At 39.2% G+C, this 19,447-nt stretch overlaps 1 protein-coding gene across 1 annotated transcript; it reads right to left on the bottom strand.

Annotated features, from left to right (window-relative positions):
- Positions 1-2,506: 2,506 nt before the first annotated feature.
- On the bottom strand, positions 2,507-7,230 carry LOC113838730 (zinc finger protein 431-like). The gene is made up of 6 exons (XM_035453706.1): positions 7,153-7,230; positions 5,220-5,346; positions 5,050-5,110; positions 3,820-3,890; positions 2,967-3,750; positions 2,507-2,882 (listed from the first exon to the last, which is right to left on the bottom strand). The coding sequence occupies exons 1-6, from the start codon at positions 7,228-7,230 to the stop codon at positions 2,507-2,509; spliced, it is 1,497 nt and encodes a 498-aa protein (XP_035309597.1).
- Between the last annotated feature and the right edge of the window lie 12,217 nt (positions 7,231-19,447).

Here is a 19,447-nt window from a genome sequence, read left to right as displayed (position 1 = left end):
CATTAACACTGCTAAGTATTTTGAGAAAACAAAACAGCACATTTTGGGAATGTATCATCTACACTTGGGGTTGTACTCAAGAGGCAGACACATGGCGATCATGAATTCAACTGTATCCCTCATCATTACTGACACCTAAGCATTGCAGCTAATAAACAGCAAAATCTAAAGGGTGTTAGTGAAAATATGGAAAACATAACCAGGAACAACAAACCACCACACTTTCAGACAAATAGGTATTTGAAAAATATGATATCAAACTGCCTGATAATAAAAAAAAATACCACTTAGATGATAGTGGTAACCTTATATACATTTCAGCAGAAAAAAACTAACACTAATCAAATTACAAAATGAACAAAAGCCACAAAAGGAATATAAGGACAACAAAATCAACTTCACTAAATGGATTTGCCACACATATAGCACTCGTTGGCATCCACCTCACATATTTCAAAATAGAACCCCCAATTCAGTGACTGCTAAAACCATTTCCCACTCTATGCCTCATACTGCAGCTTAGGGATGTGAGTTCTTAGACCCCCACTTTCGATGCCATGCAAATTTTAATGAAGCTCCTGTATCATTAAAGAGGACAGAAAATAATACAAACTAATAAGCTTTACACATGAAGTAGCTAATTAATGCACTTGAAGAGAAGGATAAATCTAAAATTGATACACTCTCATTTAAAATCACAGTGCAAGTGTTTCAGCTATGGAAGGAAAGGTAACCCTAATGTCATATGTCAATCTATACCTTCATCTGTGAAGGGAAGATGGCCTGGATACCTGCAGCTCTGAAGAGAAAGGTATCACGACTTTTGGGATGTCATTCTATTACTGAATCTTTGGATACCAAGGGCTCTGAAGAAAAATCTACCCTGAGTGTCCAATGTCAGGTTTCACATGCTGCTGTGAAGGGAAGATATCCTGGAATCACACAGATGTGAGGAAAAGGGTATTCTGACTGTCAGGAAGTCAGGCTACACATGAAGTTTTGTTAAAGGGGGAGTGTTCTCTGTGCAGGATGTAGCACTCCGGCTCCTTTCTCAGAGAGAATCATTACAACTGAGCTTTGCTCCACTGTGCTGTTAGACTTTATTACCAGAAGTGTCCATTGCTTCTCTTCTCTTCTCTTCTCTTCTCTTCTCTTCTCTTCTCTTCTCTTCTCTTCTCTTCTATTCTCCAGTAGAGGGTTTCCAAGCAATGATAACCGTTTCTATTTAGCTCGAGCCCAATTTGTCACTTCTCTTCTTCACTCAACTATGGGGGAAACTGATCCAGAAAAGTAACAGTCTGCTACAGGATTAGTGAAAAGATTTTTCTCCTCCTCTGCTCCCTTAAGGGAGTCTCCCAGCAGAAGTGTACGTTGATTGTCTGATCCACTCCACTAGGGAATGGATCCACTCTTTCAAAAGAAGATTTTTACTGAAACTGATGGACGAGATTTACTTGAGTGGGAGGAATCCAGGAAATTGGCTGCCACTACCATTGTGGAAAATGCTATATTCCAACTGAAGAAGCACAGTGTTTATATATGTCTTCTTAGAGAAATAGGTTTTTCATGGAGAATATTTCTCAGCATGTTAATTGGTAAAACTTCAATCCCTGAGATTGAAAAACCCTTGAGAATGAATGGATCCCTGCTTGGGGATTGGATGGTTTTGAGCTCAGATATTGGTTGGATTTTTCCTCAGCTTATCAGGGATAGAGTTTGTTTCTTTGGCTTTGGTTACAGGACCGATTGTGTTTCTTTCACTAGCCCTTTTTAATTATTTGGGTCTTCTTTCAGGGTATGTTTCTTTGACTCCAGACTCATTTTTAAAAGTCTGTTTATTTCACTGTTCCTAGTTCCTGGATTGGGGTGTGTTTCTTTGGCCGAACCTTTTTTTCTACACATATGACTTCCATGAGTGTGTTGGAGCAACAATATAAAAATGGACATCATAATGTTTGTACAGATTGTTGACACTGGCAAATTCTTCTATAGAATACTGTTGTGTATCTGATCAGAAGTGTGATGGCTAAAGACCCCACCAACCACTTGATAATGAAAAGCCCTCAGAATCTTTTTCAGGTTCTCAAGAATGATTTTAACATGCAAAGGCTTTAAGAGATTGATTGCCCATAAAGTTTTACTCCTGCATAAATGTAAAATTAAACCAAACTGATTGCATTTATATTTTCACTGCTGAATATTTTGTAAGGATTTCAAAGATTCCTCATCCATGCAAAAGCTTGACCACATTGATTACCTTAAAATGCTTTGTCTACAGTATGTGTTATTTTATGGCTTTGAAGAAATCATGGAAATGCAAAGGCCTTTACACAGTGATTGCATTCTTAGAGTATCTTCCCATTATGTGTCCTTTTATGTATGTGAAGATGAATATGCAAAGCAAAGCTTTTACTGATTTGAGAATATTCATATAGTTTCTCTCTAGTATGTGTTCTTTTATCCATTAAAGAGCATTTTGAAATGTGTAGATTTTACCACATTTATTTCATTCATAAGGTTTTTGTCCTCTATGTGTTCCTTCATGCCTCTGAAGGGAAATGTGCTGAGCAAAGGCTTTACCACACTGATTACATCCATAGGGTTTCTCTCCAGTATGTGTCCTTTTATGCACTTGAAGAGAACTTTGCTGAGAAAAGGCTTTACCACACTGATTACATTCATAGGGTTTCTCTCCAGTATGTGTCCTTTTATGCATGTGAAGATTACTGTTCCGAGAAAACACTTTGCCACATTGATTACATTCATAAGGTTTCTCTCCAGTATGTGTCCTTTTATGGTCTTGAAGAGAACTGTGATGAGAAAAGGCTTTACCACACTGAATACATTCATAGGGTTTCTCTCCAGTATGTGTCCTTTTATGACTTTGAAGAGAACTTTGCTGAGAAAAGGTTTTGCCACACTGATTACATACATAGGGTTTCTCTCCAGGATGTGTCCTTTTATGCTTTTGAAGAGAACTTTGGTGAGCAAAGGATTTACCACACTGATTACATTCATAGGGTTTCTCTCCAGTATGTGTCATTTTATGCTTTTGAAGAGAACTTTGGTGAGCAAAGGCTTTACCACACTGATTACATTCATAGGGTATCTCTCCAGTATGTGTCCTTTTATGCATGTGAAGAGTACTGTGCCGAGAAAAGGCTTTACCACACTGATTACATTCATAGGGTTTCTCTCCTGTATGTGTTCTGTTATGGCTTTGAAGATGACTGTGCTGAGAAAAGACTTTGCCACACTGATTACATCCGTAGGGTTTTTCTCCATTATGTGTCCTTTTATGCGTTTGAAGGTGACCAGAATGAGCAAAGGCTATACCACATTGATTACATTCATAGGGTTTCTCTCCAGTATGTGTTCTGTTATGGCTTTGAAGATGACTGTGCTGAGAAAAGACTTTGCCACACTGATTACATTCATAGGGCTTCTCTCCAGTATGTGTCCTTTTATGCTTTTGAAGAGAACTTTGCTGAGAAAAGGCTTTGCCACACTGATTACATTCATAGGGTTTCTCTCCAGTATGTGTCCTTTTATGCTCTTGAAGAGAACTTTGCTGAGAAAAGGTTTTGCCACACTGATTACATTCATAGTGTTTCTCTCCAGTATGTGTCCTTTTATGCTTTTGAAGAGAACTTTGGTGAGTAAAGGCTTTACCACACTGATTACATCTGTAGGGTTTCTCTCCAGTATGTATCCTTTCATGCATTTGAAGTTTACTGTGACTAGCAAAGGCTTTAACACATTGGTCACATTTATGCAGTTTCTCTCCAGTGTGTGTTCTTTGATGCCTTTGAAGGTGACTGTTATATTCAAAGGCTTTAAGACATTGTGTATATTCAGAAGGCTTCTCTCCAGTTTGGTTTCCTTCATGCCTGAAAATAAAATGGGCATGTGAATGCTTTACCATATTCAATACATTGTTGAATCTTGATATCTGTATGAATTAATATTATATTTTTTTGCAATTGTGAAGAAGAATCAGATCATACAGGCTGATCACTGTTTTTACACTCATATTTTCCCCTACATTAAGGGTTGTTTGCCATTTTCAAGAGGTTGTCTTGCATCTTTCAAGATACTAGTATAGGTATAATCCTCTCATATGTTTCTAATTTTTAGAAACTTTTTCTACATTTGATGTTTTAAATAATGAAAAGAATTGGAAAAAATCAGAATTTTATCACCATTATTGAATTTTGAAATTTTCCTACACTTTGAGTCATACTACATTTGCTAATTAACTGGAACAAACAGAAGTATGTACACAGTCCTACAGTCATTCTGGTTTTCTGCAGAGTGAACTTGTTTGTGTATCAGCAATGAAGCAGAAAAATAAATAACTTCATCACTTGAAACAAATTCAACAACTATGCTTAAATTGGAACTACTATGTGTCTTTTAAATATTCTGAGATGTAAGTATATTTTGTCCTCCATATCCCTTTGCTGATATGGATTGTATTCTGACTAATACATGATATAATTATTAAAGGATGTTTACAAAGAAGAGGCTTCCATGCTTAGTTCAGTTTGCGTTTCTGTTCCTTATAGACGAGTGCTAGAGAGACTAAGGATTCTCTGCAATAACTGCCCTTTGACTCTTGACAACAATTGTCCCTTTCACTAAACTTACAAAATAACAGCAGGTACATGAGTAAAACTAAATATTTCTGGAATATTTTCTTAATGGAAGGTATGGAGATATCCCTTTAACATCAAACATATGTATACATTTAGCAATATAGGTAATATGAAATACATGGAATTAAATTTCTATAGCATAGCTCTCATGTTGTGATGATTCAAGTGGTAATTTCTCTCAAGGAATTGTTTTCTTGACTTCTTTCTTAAAATAATGTGTTGCAAATGCAGCTCACCTACCTGAAGCTGAGGTATATGGTTTTGTGTGAGTTTAATAATCATCAATGAATTTAAGCTGTGCTTAAATACAGTGTTGGTTCTATTTCAGACTTACAGGACAGATTTCAATTTATCAGAGGCACATTTCTATCAGGTCATAGATGAAAATTACCTTTCATGTCTTTTAGAACTTGAACATTCTTCTTCAGTAATATGGTCTTCCTTACTGCATTCTAAAATATAGTACCAAAAAGTTATATGTATTAATGAAAATGTGTAAAATTTAAGTTACTCTCTTCAGTGAACCACAGAACAGTTTAAAATATGAAGGTACAGTCTTACCTATATCGGCGAGGTTCTTGTAGGTCTCCAGCATCACATCTTTGTAGAGGTTCTTCTGAGAAGTGTCCAGCAAACTCCACTCTTCCCAAGTGAAGTCGATACGGACATCGTTATATGTCAAGGCATTCTAAAATATCACATACATATGTGCAACTGAAATCATGACACTGATCATATTGTAAATATATGATTCCGTGGAAAATTACATTAAGATGTGTTACTTTTATGCTATGGAACATTTGGATAGTGAAGTAAACATGTTTTGCTTTTGTTTATGCTGTGGGTTTGTGAAGCTGTGATTCTTAGACTGTCTACAACTCCTGATGATCTGACAAAGAGGTGATTATCCAATAGTGAGGCAGGAAAAAGGATAGGGTGTTGTAGCAGGACAAAGTATATATAAAAGAATAAATCTGGAAACAAGGACAAAGGAGCAAAATACAATAAGAGGATGATGGTAAGGGCCAGATATCAAGTCACTCAGCAAGTAGTGGATTGGGAAAGAAACTAAGATATACATAAATGGAGAAAGTTAAAAGTCTAGAGGCAAAAGGTAGATGGTAACATTTAAGTTAATAAAATTGGATAGAAATAAGGCAAGGAAAGGCCAGGTATTTATCAGTAATCACATGCATGTGTGTATCAATTTGGGACTGGGAGGTACCCTTCCCAGAAGGTAAAAATCTAAAGAGCTAAAGGAGTAAAACATTAAGCAAATACATGGTACCTGACATGGCAGTGCCAAAATTATAGTAATTATAGTAATTAAGTAGCAACAAAAAAAATTTATGGTTAAGCATGACCACAACATGAAGGTTTGTAACCATTACTCTAGGAAAGTTGCCCACCAATTTATCTTTACTTTTAATTGTTCAACCAAAACACTTTCAGTTTGAGCCCAATTTTAGTTATATATAGTTATAAATTTTACAATTTATTCTACCTTGTTTTTTAAAATTTATTTGTTGTTCTTCCCTATGTACAAGTATCTAAGTTATAGACACTTGAGTTTCTGTCCCATCTGTCCACACATTTAACACTTCTGATGATAATCTCCAGTACCCAGTTTATATTTCATTGAATGTACTCTTAATAATTTAATATAAAATGCATATCCAAGACTTGAATAATTTATAAATGTAACTAACACACTCTTTAGAGCTAATTTATCTCACATTGATTTCACAGCTCTATTTTCCTTTTAAGGATGAGGTCATAGTCTCCTTTTTATGATTTTTTATATATTTTTCAATTTCATGATATGATATTTAGTCATTATCTTTGTTTTTAACATTTGGGATCTAGATGTGAGCACAGCTGATGTAATGTGGAAGGTTTGGGATAGAACCTATAGTAAGATAAGGTGAACATGCAAGGAAAGAAAGAATTGCTGAAGGTAAATTGGTCCTTCAGACTTCTGGTTGTGGTGAGTTTAAGGGTTCTACAATTTGATGAATATTATCTTTTTATGTATTCTAATTTTTAAAATTTGAATTAGATACATTCTTACTTTATATACTAATCTTAGTTCAATGTCCTTCCCATCACAAATACCCCACATAGAACCAAACCCCTCTTCTGTTCAACATAATAGGTGTGGCTTTCCATGGGGAAAATCATCAAAGTTCATCACATCGTTTGGTACAGGGCCTAGGCCCTCCATAGTGTGTCTAGATGGAGAGAGTTTCCCTTTATGGGGAGTTGCCTACACTAGGGAAAAAACCGTTCCATAACTAGAAGCCCCAAAGACTGCTCAACACTCCTAACTGATACCCACAATCAGGAGGTCTACTTCTGTCATATCCTCGTTACGAAGTCTGAAGTCAATGAGCTCCTACTTTTTAATATCAACTGTTTCTGTGGGTTTCCTCAGCTTGGTCATGCTCATTACACCTCGTCTCTACAACTGGATTCCTTGGATTCAGCTTAGTACGTAGCTGTGGGTGTCTGCTTCTGCTTCCATCAACTGCTGGCTGAAGGATCTAGGATTGCATATAAGGTAGTCATCCATCTTGTTATCTGGGAAGGACATTTAGGATAGCCTCTTCACTATAGCTTAGAATATTACTTGGGGTCATCCTTGTATATCTCTGGACATTTCCCTAATTCCAGGAAACAGGAGAACATATCACACAAATTGAACTTTACAAGACTCATAGAGGATCAGAGAAAGTGAAGCAGCTATCATGGAGCCTGCAAGGTATTGTGGCAGGAACTCTGAAAAAATGCTTTTGTTGTTTAACTTGGTTTGTTTGTGGGATTCCTACCAATACCTCCAGTGGAGTCTCTGACTCTTCTGCCTGCTCTTGGGACATTTTCTTCTACTGAGTTACCTTGGTCAGTCTTGTATCAGTGTTTGTGTCTACTCTTATTGCACCTTGTCATGATGTGTTTGGTTTGTATACCTGGGAGGACTTCTATTTTCTCAAGGGAAACAGAGTATTAGTGGATTTGGGGGAATGAATATTGGAGAGAGTGCTGGAAGGATTGGAGGTAGGGAAAGCTGTGAATTTACTATAAGTTCATGGATTCTCATAACATATAACAGCCCAAAAAGCACAAATTTCAAAATACTCTTCTGATAATCAATACAATGCCTTGACTGTCACATATTGTATAATCAAATAAGTAATTAAGGATTTCCAGCATACACCAGCATAGGATATATTCCCATTCAGAATAAGAGAAATATTACCGTACACCAGCCACCAACTTAGGGAAACATCTCTTTCTCATGAGCATGTCTAACCAGCCAGAAGAACAGGTAATGTGGCACAGCAGCTCATGAAGCTGAGAAAGTACCTTTATTCCCAAACAGAGTCCTCCAACATCTCATTAGCTGCCAACCACAAAGCCATGTCACCACCAACAAATTGGATTAATATCCTCTGCTCATGTGTAGGCCACATAAGTCAGAAAAACAGATAGGGAAACTGAGACAAAGACACACTTCTGGACCAGAGTTCATGCCAGCTATGCAAAACACACATTGGTTCCTCTCCAGTGGATCTTCTCCATTCTTTCAATAACCCCAAACACTATTTACAATCCAATTTCCTCCTTATCTTTATGTTGTAGCCTCCAACTTTAGAGGAAAACCTGTGCTCAAACAAAGGATACACCATCTGCCAGAAGTCCAAATGGGCCACCAGACCACAGAACTCTCCCACTATCTCCATGCCTTCTAAACACTATCACCAGTTTCTGTAGTCTCTTCCCTTCTTACAATTTCAAACTTTGGCAGATATACCCTGCTGGAACAAAGACCACACCTACAACAAGATTTCCATCCCTCAATGTCGGGTGAGAAGCCCTGTTAAACCAAAGGCCCTCAGATCAGAAGATGAGAGAGCAAATAGAAGTCAAGGAAAAAAAAACACACTTCCAACAAAGAAAAACTGAGAAATCAGCATTTAGACCCACAATCACCTCCAAGCAAGATAACTGGACACCACTATGAAAACACAAGCAACTATCAGAGCAATAAGTCATTACCAGGTTCCAGCTTTACTACTACAGCAAGTCATGAGTATTCCAACACAGTTGAAGCACAATTAAGACCAACTTTATTAAGATTATATAAGTCCTGAGAGTTGAAATGAATTAATCCATGAAATATTTCTAGGAGAGAATGAATGAAATACTGTCACTGTGATTAAATTATCTAAATTAAATCTACTCTGGTACTTTAATGATTTTGTTGTTACCCTTAGGCCATTGTCTATCTTTTTGTGATCTTAAGAGAGAAACTAAAGTTAGGCACTGAAAGAAAACATGTGGTACAACTGTTTTTTTTTTATTTTCTCTTTTGCTTTTTCACTGTATTGTATTCAGCTAGTTCTCTTTAGTAGCCCAGTCCCATTTGCTAAGAGACATTTCTAACTCAGTGAAATTTTTCTTCCCACATAAATCTTCAGTCAACACAATGTTTTCCAGGCAGAAATCAGACATTCTGATCCAAGAACACACTCAATTGGTGTTTGCTCAGATGGCCCTAGGATGGGTCACGTTGATACCTGAGGTTAATTAGGAGACAGAGAGAGTAATATAAGAGAACATGATAAAAAATCCAAAGCCAATGTATTAATCATATAAAGTCATTTAACCAGCAAAGACTCAAAAATAAAGAGAGCAAAAACTGGAAAACACAGTATGCCAGGCAATAGGAAGAGGCAAGCATCTAAGATAACAACAAAAAAACCCTAAAACTGTCTCTCCACAGCAACTTCCCCCAAAATAAAACCTTCAGGAACTGATAACATAAGAAATTGTATGAAGACAAACTGGGGAAAGTCCAATATTTTTAAGAAAATGAATATAACTAGGTCACCATTATATATTACAGAAAATCAGTATACAAATTCACATTATATGAGGTCTATACTTGTCACAAAGATACAAAAATCAAAAGTATGTTAAATATTTTCAAAAAATGATGTGGTAGGGTAGAAAAAGCCAAAAAATAAGGCAGGAAAAGTATTGTCAAATTTTAATCAAAAGAGCAAAGAAAACATAGGATAGGAAAAAGGTGATGTTGAAAATATTACCCAGAAATATACAGGGAGGTTCAGAGGACAAGGACAACCACCCAGGTTACCACATTGACGAAGAGAACCACAGTCTGTCTCATGTCTAGACAAATTCCAGAGGAAATACCACCTCAGCAGACCTTCTCTGGACACCCTACACTCACCATGGTATAGCTTGTGTTCTTCCTTACAACTCCCTGGAGCAGAAGGAGAGGAGAATCCTGGATAAGAATTGCAAGCTCTCTGCCAACAGTATTCTAGATTGCTAAGCCTTCCCAGAGTCGTTCCTTGGCTAGGATCACCCAGATGGGCCTAGAATATTAGCAGCCTCACTACCAGGTAATCAGAAGTCAAATGATACAGATATCACAGTCCTTCCCTCCTCTGCCCTTCCCTACCAAAGGAAAGGGGCCTAGTCAAGAAAAAATGCCATTTACAGCATGCACAAAATTGACTCCAAATGGATCTTACAAGTACATGTTAAATGTGAAGTCCAGAACTTCTAGAAGACACTAGAACAACTAGGCCTCTCCAAGTTTGGCAACATGACTTCCAAAAGCACTTAGTGCTGACTACACAGATGTTTCTACCCAAAGATCCCTGATTAAAACACTTTCCACAGATGCAGCCTACAGAGGGAAGTATTCAACAGCCATCACCATAATCCGATGAGTTGCCAGGAACACATGGGACCTCACAGAACAATTTGTCAGCAGGTTCCTACCCAGCATCCAGGAAGGTCTTCCTCATGGCCTCCCATGCCTTCCCAGTCCATCCTAGTCATCTGCGGATATCATCCCCTTGCTCACCATGCTGTGTCATCTGTGGTCATCTCTACTCCCCTCATAATCCCCTACAGTAGCACTCACAGCACAGCAATCAATACACTGGCACCTTATAACAGGAAATCTAATTCTAATGCTATGTGCATTTTGGAAACAGAGAAAATTCACAAAAGGATTACAAAAAAAAGTACACATGTTGACACAATGATACTTTTATAGTTACGTAAACCTATAGCAATCGGCAAGGTGTACAAATATTTGGAAAAGAAAAAAGGAGATGGAGACAAATAGCCAAGACAAAAGCAGGACAATATCATCAACTTCTCATCAAAGGAAACTCAGCAAGTTAAACTGAGATCTGGACCAATGTTACCCAGTTACCTATGTTTCTTTTTGTTTTGAAATTAAGTAAACAGACTTCACAAGTGCCCCCCCCCAAATAAGTAAAATGGACCCTTAGACTGTTCAGCTTCTGAACCTCTAGCTATCGATATTTCTTCCAAACAGAGATTCCCCATGGTCTAGAGCTCTCTCCACAAATGGGAGTTATCTCTTGTAATGTTTCTGCAAACTCTCATATCCCATTGTGGTTTGAGGCAAACCCAGGCACACTGATGACCACAGAAAAAAATTAGAATAATGATTGAACATCTGCTTCCTGCCACATATATGAAGACCCAAGATGTGGATTCTGCCCAATCCACACACCAAACTCCATGGACACCTGAAAAACTTCCATAGATCAGAAATTTCTTTTTCCCCTGGAAATCAACTTTCGTGAATCACATCATTTTAGCTGGTGGATGTAGGGAGCCGTCCCTGCATTCTCCATTACAAGATGGCGCCTGCATCCGGCAGGCACCGAATGTAAACAAGATTATTGCCCAGGCGCTGGGTAATTTTCCATTCCTTGATCTCTGCCTATTCCGTGGCGTCATATGGCCGGATGAGCTGCAGCCAATCATGGGGTGACACGTCCCAGGAGGCGGCTGCCAGCCTTTATTAGGGGACGGGATTCTTGGCTCAGGGTCTCCGCTCTGGTAAGCTTATGCTCTCCTCTCAAGACGCATTAAAGCTTTCCTGCAGAAGGATCCGAGTGTCCCGTGTATGATTTCTTGCTGGCGAGAAATACAGAGCACGCGGGACATATGGTGCCGAAACCCGGGAACATGTGAACATCTCAGGCATCGCGGAGACCCCTTGGCTACAAGGCGGATTCAGAACTGCAGGGTGGTAAATTCGGAGAGGTATGTTTTTTCTGGACTTTGGCTTGGGAATGTTGCTATTGTGGGAGGTTAATATAGAGGCTTCTATGCTTTTACTAGGAGCTATTTTGACTTTTCTCACTGTTGTAACAATCTTAAAGAAGTCCAGAATTACATGTCAGAAACCGAATGTAGTGAGAGATGGGGCGCGCCCAACAATAAAATATAAGAAAAAAGGACCTCCCGGGATGTCTAGTGACAAGGGAGTGAATAATTTGTTAAGAGAAACAGCAATAAATAAGAAAAAAGGACCTCCTGGGATGTCTACTGACAAGGGAGTGAATAATTTGTTAGATGATTCTGTAAATGAGATTAAAGCTTTAAATCTTGATAGCTCTGATGACTCTAAAAGCTCAAGAGATAAAGTTTTAGAGGAAACAGCTCAGCTAGGTGAAAAAGAAACAAAAATGGAGGGAGAGAAAATAGGGGATAACCAGTCACACCCCGGTAAATTTAAGAGACCTGTTAATCCAGCGGGTGTACTTCCATCAGCACCCCCATTATTTGGTACCGACTCCTTTTTACCATTAGAGGAGCGGAGAAAATTGCAGATGGCTTTCCCAGTCTTTGACAGGGGAAAAGGCCGCACATGTTATTCGCTCAAGTAATTTATGTATGCTTGTTTTAAAATGTTCCATTTCCTGGTATGGCCATTTTGTAGCTGGTCACATGACTGACGGTAGCCATTTTGCTAAAGTTAAGAAAAGGATACTTAAACCGCCATCTTGACTAAAGGTTACCACATGGAAATTAGAGGTACCATCTTAGAAACAAGTTTTTCAGTTAAGATTTAAAATGTTAAAGCTTCTATATATTAAAAAAAGACCTTAAGGAAATTTAAATTTCTTTTTAAAACCAGTTTTCAAATGTTTAATTTTATTAATGTTTTTACTTAAAGAGCTTCAATTTAGAATTATTCTTAAGCAAAGCCTGACAATGTAAAGTTCTTGTTTTTATAAAAGATGCTAATCTATTATGTTGGTAGCACACACCTTTAAGCTCAGGGTGTTGGTGACACACGCCTTTAAGTTTTGGGCGTTGGCGGCATACGCCTTTAATCCCAGCACTCGGGAGTAAGAGACAGATGGATCTTTATGAGTTCAAGGCCTGCCTGGTCCGGCAGATCGAATTCCAGGACAGGCTCCAAAGTCAGAGAAAAACCCTGCCTCAGAAAGAAGTTAAGCTACTGTTTAAGGAAGTTCAGCTGTATTACAGAAATAAGACTTTACCTAGCCACCTATGTGCTTCTTAAAAACAGATAATGGGCCAGCTTATACCTCTCAAAAGTTCCAGCACTTCTGTAGACAGATCTGACTGGCTTACCTTATAACCCTCAAGGACAAGGCATTGTGGAACGTGCCCATCGCACACTTAAGTCTTATTTAATCAAACAAAAGGAGGGAATGGGAGCATCCTTACCCTCGGTGCCAAGAGTTGCAATATCCATGGCACTCTTTACCCTTAATTTTCTAAACATTGATGCTCAGGGCCATACTGTGGCCAAGTGCCACATCTCAAAACCTAAAAGGCCAAAGGAAATGATAAAATGGAAAGATATCTTAACTGGTCTTTGGAGAGGCCCGGATCCTATTCTCATAAGATCCAGGGGAGCGATATGTGTTTTTCCACAGGATGAAGAGAATCCCCTATGGATCCCGGAAAGACTCACCCGAAGAGCCTCTTTGGACCCTCAAAAGTCAGAACTCCACCCTCTCCCCGGGAGTTGAGAGCCGCTATTATCCAGATTAACTCCTGTCCTTGACGGAGGGACAGTCATCATGGATTGCTTCAGCTGTCTCCTATTTTAAGGAAATGGGTGGAGGTGGGATTGTTTGGTGCAGCCGTTTGCTGCGGATTGATGTTGCTTCTCTGGCTGGTCTGTAGGCTCAGGGCTCAAACTAAGAGAGACAAGGTGGTTATCGCCCAAGCGCTTGTAGCTTTGGAACAAGGGGCTTCCACTGATATTTGGCTAACTATGCTTAAGCAATAGGCCGCTGGCCAGACAGCTCTTGCACACCCGGAGCCTAGGCTCATTGCACAGGGTAGAGTGCCTGGCTTGAGCAGCCCATGAGGGATGTCGAGCAAGGCATCGCACAGAGAGTTGCCCAATATGCAGGCTTCTCTGGGAGGCATGTTGTCCTGCATAAGGGTTGCCTGCCCTAGTCTCCCTTTCCCAGAAAAACGGCAGAGGACAGGTCGAGAGCGCTTCGGGTCAAGCTAACAGCCTGATGGCGACTCTTGTACACAGTCTTAATATTTGATTGGGAAGGTACAACCTCTGCCTCTATCCCTCAACATTTGGGTGACCTATTTGCTTGTAAAAATATAAAGCCTTATCATTAATTAATAAAAAAGGGGGATCTGTAGGGAGCCGTCCCTGCATTCTCCATTACAAGATGGCGCCTGCATCCGGCAGGCACCGAATGTAAACAAGATTATTGCGCAGGCGCTGGGTAATTTTCCATTCCTTGATCTCTGCCTATTCCGTGGCGTCATATGGCCGGATGAGCTGCAGCCAATCATGGGGTGACACGTCCCAGGCGGCGGCTGCCAGCCTTTATTAGGGGACGGGATTCTTGGCTCAGGGTCTCCGCTCTGGTAAGCTTATGCTCTCCTCTCAAGACGCATTAAAGCTTTCCTGCAGAAGGATCCGAGTGTCCCGTGTATGATTTCTTGCTGGCGAGAAATACAGAGAGCGCGCGGGACAGGTGGAGTCACAAATTTAAAAGCACTCTGGTCATGTATTAATGAAGGATGCTCCACATCACTTCAGTAGGATCAGTGGCATCAATTTTGTGGAGCCTTTAAATGGGTTCTACAAGTGTGGTTTAGTATGTTTGTGCATTAACAAATGAAACTTGCCATTTGTTGGTGGCATAGGCCTTTAATCCCAGGCCTTTCTCTGTGCTTGAGAAACAATCAGGTAGATCTCTGTGACTTCAAGCAGGTTCCAGATCAGGCTCCAAAGAAAAACCCTGTCTAAATCAAACAAACAAACAAACAAAAAACAAAGAATCAAACAAAAAAACACAAAAAAACAAAGCAAAAAAAACCACAACTGAAGACCAGAGTGCTTAGTCAGGCAGTAGTTATCCAGAGATGCCAGATCATGGCGGAGCACACCTTTAAAACCCAGCACTTGGGAGGCAGAGGCAAGTGGATCTCTATTATTTCTAGGCATCCCTTGGATACACTAAATTTATCCAATCTAAAAGAGTAGTAGGGCCAGATAGTGTTGCCTCAAACCAATATCCTGTACTTGCTCCCTACTGTCACAAAGACCACACCTACAGCAAGATTTCCAGCCCCCAAATTGGGGTGAGAAGCTCTGTTCAACCATATGCCATCAGATGAGAAAATCAGAGAGCTAATAGAAGTCAAGGAAAAAATACCGTTCCAACAGAGAGAGAGAGAGAGAGAGAGAGAGAGAGAGAGAGAGAGAGAGAGAGAGAGAGAATCAGCACCTAGACCTGACATGACCTCAAAGCAAGATAACTGGGCACCAGCATAAAAGCATAACCAACAGCCACCAGAGCAATATGTCACTACCAGATTCTGGGTATTGTAATAGAGCAAGTCATGAATATTCCAACATATTTGAAGCACAATTAAGACCTTATTTATAAAGAAGGCAGAAGTCCTGAAAGTTGAAATGAATTATTCCCATGAAGTATTTTGAGAAAGGAAGAATGAAAGTAAAAGAACTACGGTAATGTATTGATTTTGTTGTTACCCTTAGGTCAGTGTCTATCTTTTGGGGGGGATTAGTAGAGAAACTCACGTTAAGCACTGAAGGAAAAACATGAGGAACCATTGTTTCTTTATTTTTCTCTTTTGCTTTGTCATTATATTTTATTGAGCTAGGTTTCTTAACCATCCCAGGCCTACTTGGCCAGAGATATTGTGAACTCAGTGTAAATCTTCTTCCCAATTCAACCATCAGTCAACACAATCTTTTTCAAACAGAAATCGGATATTCTCATCTAAGAACACACTCAGTCAGTGTTTGCTCAGATCATGCTAGAATTGGTCATGTTGATACCTGAGGTTAATTATGAGACAGAGACAGTAATATATGAGAAGGTTTTAAAATGCAAAGCCAATGTATTGATCATATTAATCACTTAAGTGTCAAATACACAAACATAAAGATAGTAACAACTGGAAAACAGAAATGCCAGAATGCCAGGAAATGGGAACAGGTACCTATCTAAGAAGAAAAAAAAACTAAAACTGTCTCTCCACAGGAACTTTTCCAAAAAACAAAAACCTCAGGAACTGATATACATATTATATGAAGACAAATTGGTGAAGGTCCAACATTTTTTAAGAAAATGAACATAACTAGATAACCTACTAGAGTACACAAAATCACTGCACAGATTCACATGATATGAGGTCTATACTTGTCACAAAGAGACAACAATAAAAAACATGCAAAATATTTTTGAAAGAAATTAGTGGTTGGTGAGAAAAAGCTAAGAAATAAGACAGGAAAATCTTGGCAACTTTTAATCAAAAGACCAAATAAACCATAGGAAAGGAAAGGGGTGATCATTAATCATGTTACCCAGCTCCATATAATTCTAAGGGCATAAAAGTTAAATAAACACAGACTTCACAACTTTCACAAAATCATCTCAAATTGACACTTGAACTGTTTTTTTTTCTGACTCTCGAGCGACTGATATACTTCCAAAATCAGAAGCACCATGCTCTAGAACTCTTTCCAAAAGTGGAGGTGATCTCTTGCTACGGATCAGAATCTCCTTATAATTCCTTTTCTTTCAGGTAAAAACAACCCCACTGATGCTCAGTCATAAAACAGCATAGAAAAATAATTTAAAGGACCGCTAGACCAATGGATTTGAATTGAAAACCATGATATGGAACCACATACCTATGAAAACCTGATGCTGGACTATGAAGCTAGAATTATACAATATAAAAACGAAAGTGTCTTCAGCAAATAGTGCTGGCATAACTGGGTGCTGACATGTAAAAGACTGCAGACAGAGGCATATCAATCACCATGCACAAAATGTAGGTGCAAATGGACCAAAGACGTAACATAAATCCACCCACACCGAACCTCTTAGAAGAGAAAGTAGGAGGTACCCTGGAAGGATTTGTACAGTAGGCAGCTTCCTGAATATAACATCAGTAGCACAGACACAGAGATCCACAATTAATAAATGGGACCCGCTGAAAATGACATATTTCTGTAAGTCAAAAGACACAGTCAACAAAACAAACTGGCAGCCCCCAAAATGGAAAAAGATATTCCTCAACCCCATATTTGACAGAGGGCTGAATTCCAAAATATACAAAGAACTCAAGAAACTAGTCACCAAAACACCAAAAAATGAAATTAAAAAGTGGGATACAGAATTAAAAAGAGACTTGGCAATAGAGGAATCTAAAATAGCTGAAAGACACTAAAAATGTGCTCAATAGTTGGTGCTGGATGCCTTTATAACCAGCACTCGGGAGGCTGAGGCAGGCAGATCTCTGTGAGTTGGAGGCCAGCCTGGTCTCTAGAGTGAATAGCAGGATAGGTTCCAAAGCTACACAGAGAAACCCTGTCTCAAAAAAAAAAACAAAAAAAGTGTTCAATATTCTTTGCAATCAGGGAAAGGCAAATCAAAACAACTATGAGGTATCATATTGTTCTTGTCAGAATGGTTAAAATCAACAACACTAATGACAGTTCATGATGGTGAGTATTGGGAAAAGAGCATTTCTCCACTGCTTCTGGAAATACAAGTCTTACAACCACTTTGCAAATAAGTACAGAAGTTCCTCAGGAAAATTGGAATCAATATACAAGATACAGCAATTCCACTCACAGGTGCATAGTCAAAAGACGAACATTCAAAAAAAAAGGATGTCTGTTCAAACATGTTCATAGCAGTATTATTTGTAATAGCTAGAACCTGGATTTAACCTAGATGCCCCTCATCTAAAGAATGGATAGAGAAAATGTGGCACAATTACACAATGGAGTACTACTCAGCAGAAAAAATAATGGAATCTTCAAATTCATGGGCAAATGGATGGAAGGTAGCCCAGTCACAAAAAGAAAAATGTGTTATGTGCTCTCTTTTATATGGGTTTTAGACATGGAAAAAATGATTAACAGTCTACAATCCACATCACCAAGAAGCTAGGAAACAATGAGAATCCTAAGAGAGATAGATATACATGGTCTACCAGAGAAGGTGAGAGGGACAAGAGCTCCTGAGTTAATTGGTGCCATGTGGGCAGGAGAGAATGATTTAGGAGAATGAAAAGGGGAGAAGAGGTGGGGTGCAGACAAGTTGAGAGAGAAGCAGGATTGAGTCAGGGGAAGAATAGAGGAGAGCAAGAAAAATATAGCATAATAGACAGAGCCATTATACATTTAAAGAGAAATCTGGCAGTAGGCAAATGTCCAGTCATCTACAAGGATGACACCAACAAAAAATGTAAGCAATAGTCAAGTTTTCCATAAATGCCTTTCTCTAATAATTACATTTATGACTACCTTATATACAATCCTAGATCCTTCATCCAGTAGCTGATAGAAGCAGAAGCAGACACCTACAGGTAAACACTGAGCCACACTCCTGGAATTTAGATTCAGATAAGGAGCAGTGATGAGCAAAGGGGTCAAGACCAGATGAGAAATGTCCACAGAAACAACTGACCTGAACAAAGGGGAGCTGACGGACCACAGACTGATACCTGGGAAACCAGCATAGGACTGATCCAGGCCCCCTGAACATGGGTGTCAGTTAGGAGGCCTGGGCAATCTATGGGGCCTATCGTATTGGATTAAAATTTATCCCTGGTATATGAATGTATTTGGGAGTCCATTCCACATACAGCAACATTCTCTCAGCCAAGAGACCTGGGGGTGGTCCTAGGCCGTGCTCCAAATGATATGACAGACTTTGATGATCACTTATGGAAGGCCTCAGCTTCACTGCACAGCAGAAAGGGTATGGGGTAGGGGGTCAGTGAGGGGCAGATGAGGAGGGGGTGAGGAAACTGTGACATGTAAAGCAAACTAATTTCTAATTTAAATTTTAAAAAGGAAAGAAATGCTCCCCATTTCCATGGCCTATGGCACATAACATGGAATCTGCCCAATCTACCTGCACAGCACCATGCAAATTTGAGGAATCTCTGCACATCAGAAACTCCTTTTCTCCCCTGTAACTAAACTTCACTGAATCACATCATTGTGTTTAGTTGCACCAACATGTTAAAAGCATTCTAATCATGTATATATGAAAGACAATCCACATCACCATTTTCCCACAAGTTTCTAAACTCTTTGCAATATTTATAATACAACCCTGAAGAAGGAATGCAATATTCAGGACTCCTAGAAACCAGACCTTCAGTTTTCTAATCTGTCTTCCCATTGCAAGCAGAAGCACTGCCCATATGTGAACACTGGACAGTGATACGGCAAGGAATATATCCCCCATACCAGGGCTGCAGAGTCTCTTCTTACTCAGTAAATCCAAAATGGGAGGCATGGAGGACAAATGCCATTGCCCAGGTCAACATATATACCAACAGAACTACACACTGGCTCAAGTTCTGTTCAACGTCCAACAGAATTGAGAGCTTACTGGGTGGTGGTGGTGGTGGCACAT

Source organism: Cricetulus griseus, unplaced genomic scaffold (genome assembly GCF_003668045.3).
Source record: "Cricetulus griseus strain 17A/GY unplaced genomic scaffold, alternate assembly CriGri-PICRH-1.0 unplaced_scaffold_129, whole genome shotgun sequence".
Lineage (NCBI taxonomy): Eukaryota > Metazoa > Chordata > Mammalia > Rodentia > Cricetidae > Cricetulus > Cricetulus griseus.
This window is presented reverse-complemented; position numbering and strand designations above follow the sequence as displayed.

Coding starts and splice junctions, on each gene's coding strand:
- LOC113838730 (XM_035453706.1), bottom strand. CDS start 7,230: ATGGATGACTACCTTATATGCAATCCTAGATCCTTCAGCCAGCAGTTG. Junction 5,111..5,219: donor CAAGAACCTCGCCGATATAG/GTAAGACTGTAC, acceptor ACTATATTTTAG/AATGCAGTAAGGAAGACCAT. Junction 3,891..5,049: donor AGTTCTAAAAGACATGAAAG/GTAATTTTCATC, acceptor TTTTATTTTCAG/GCATGAAGGAAACCAAACTG.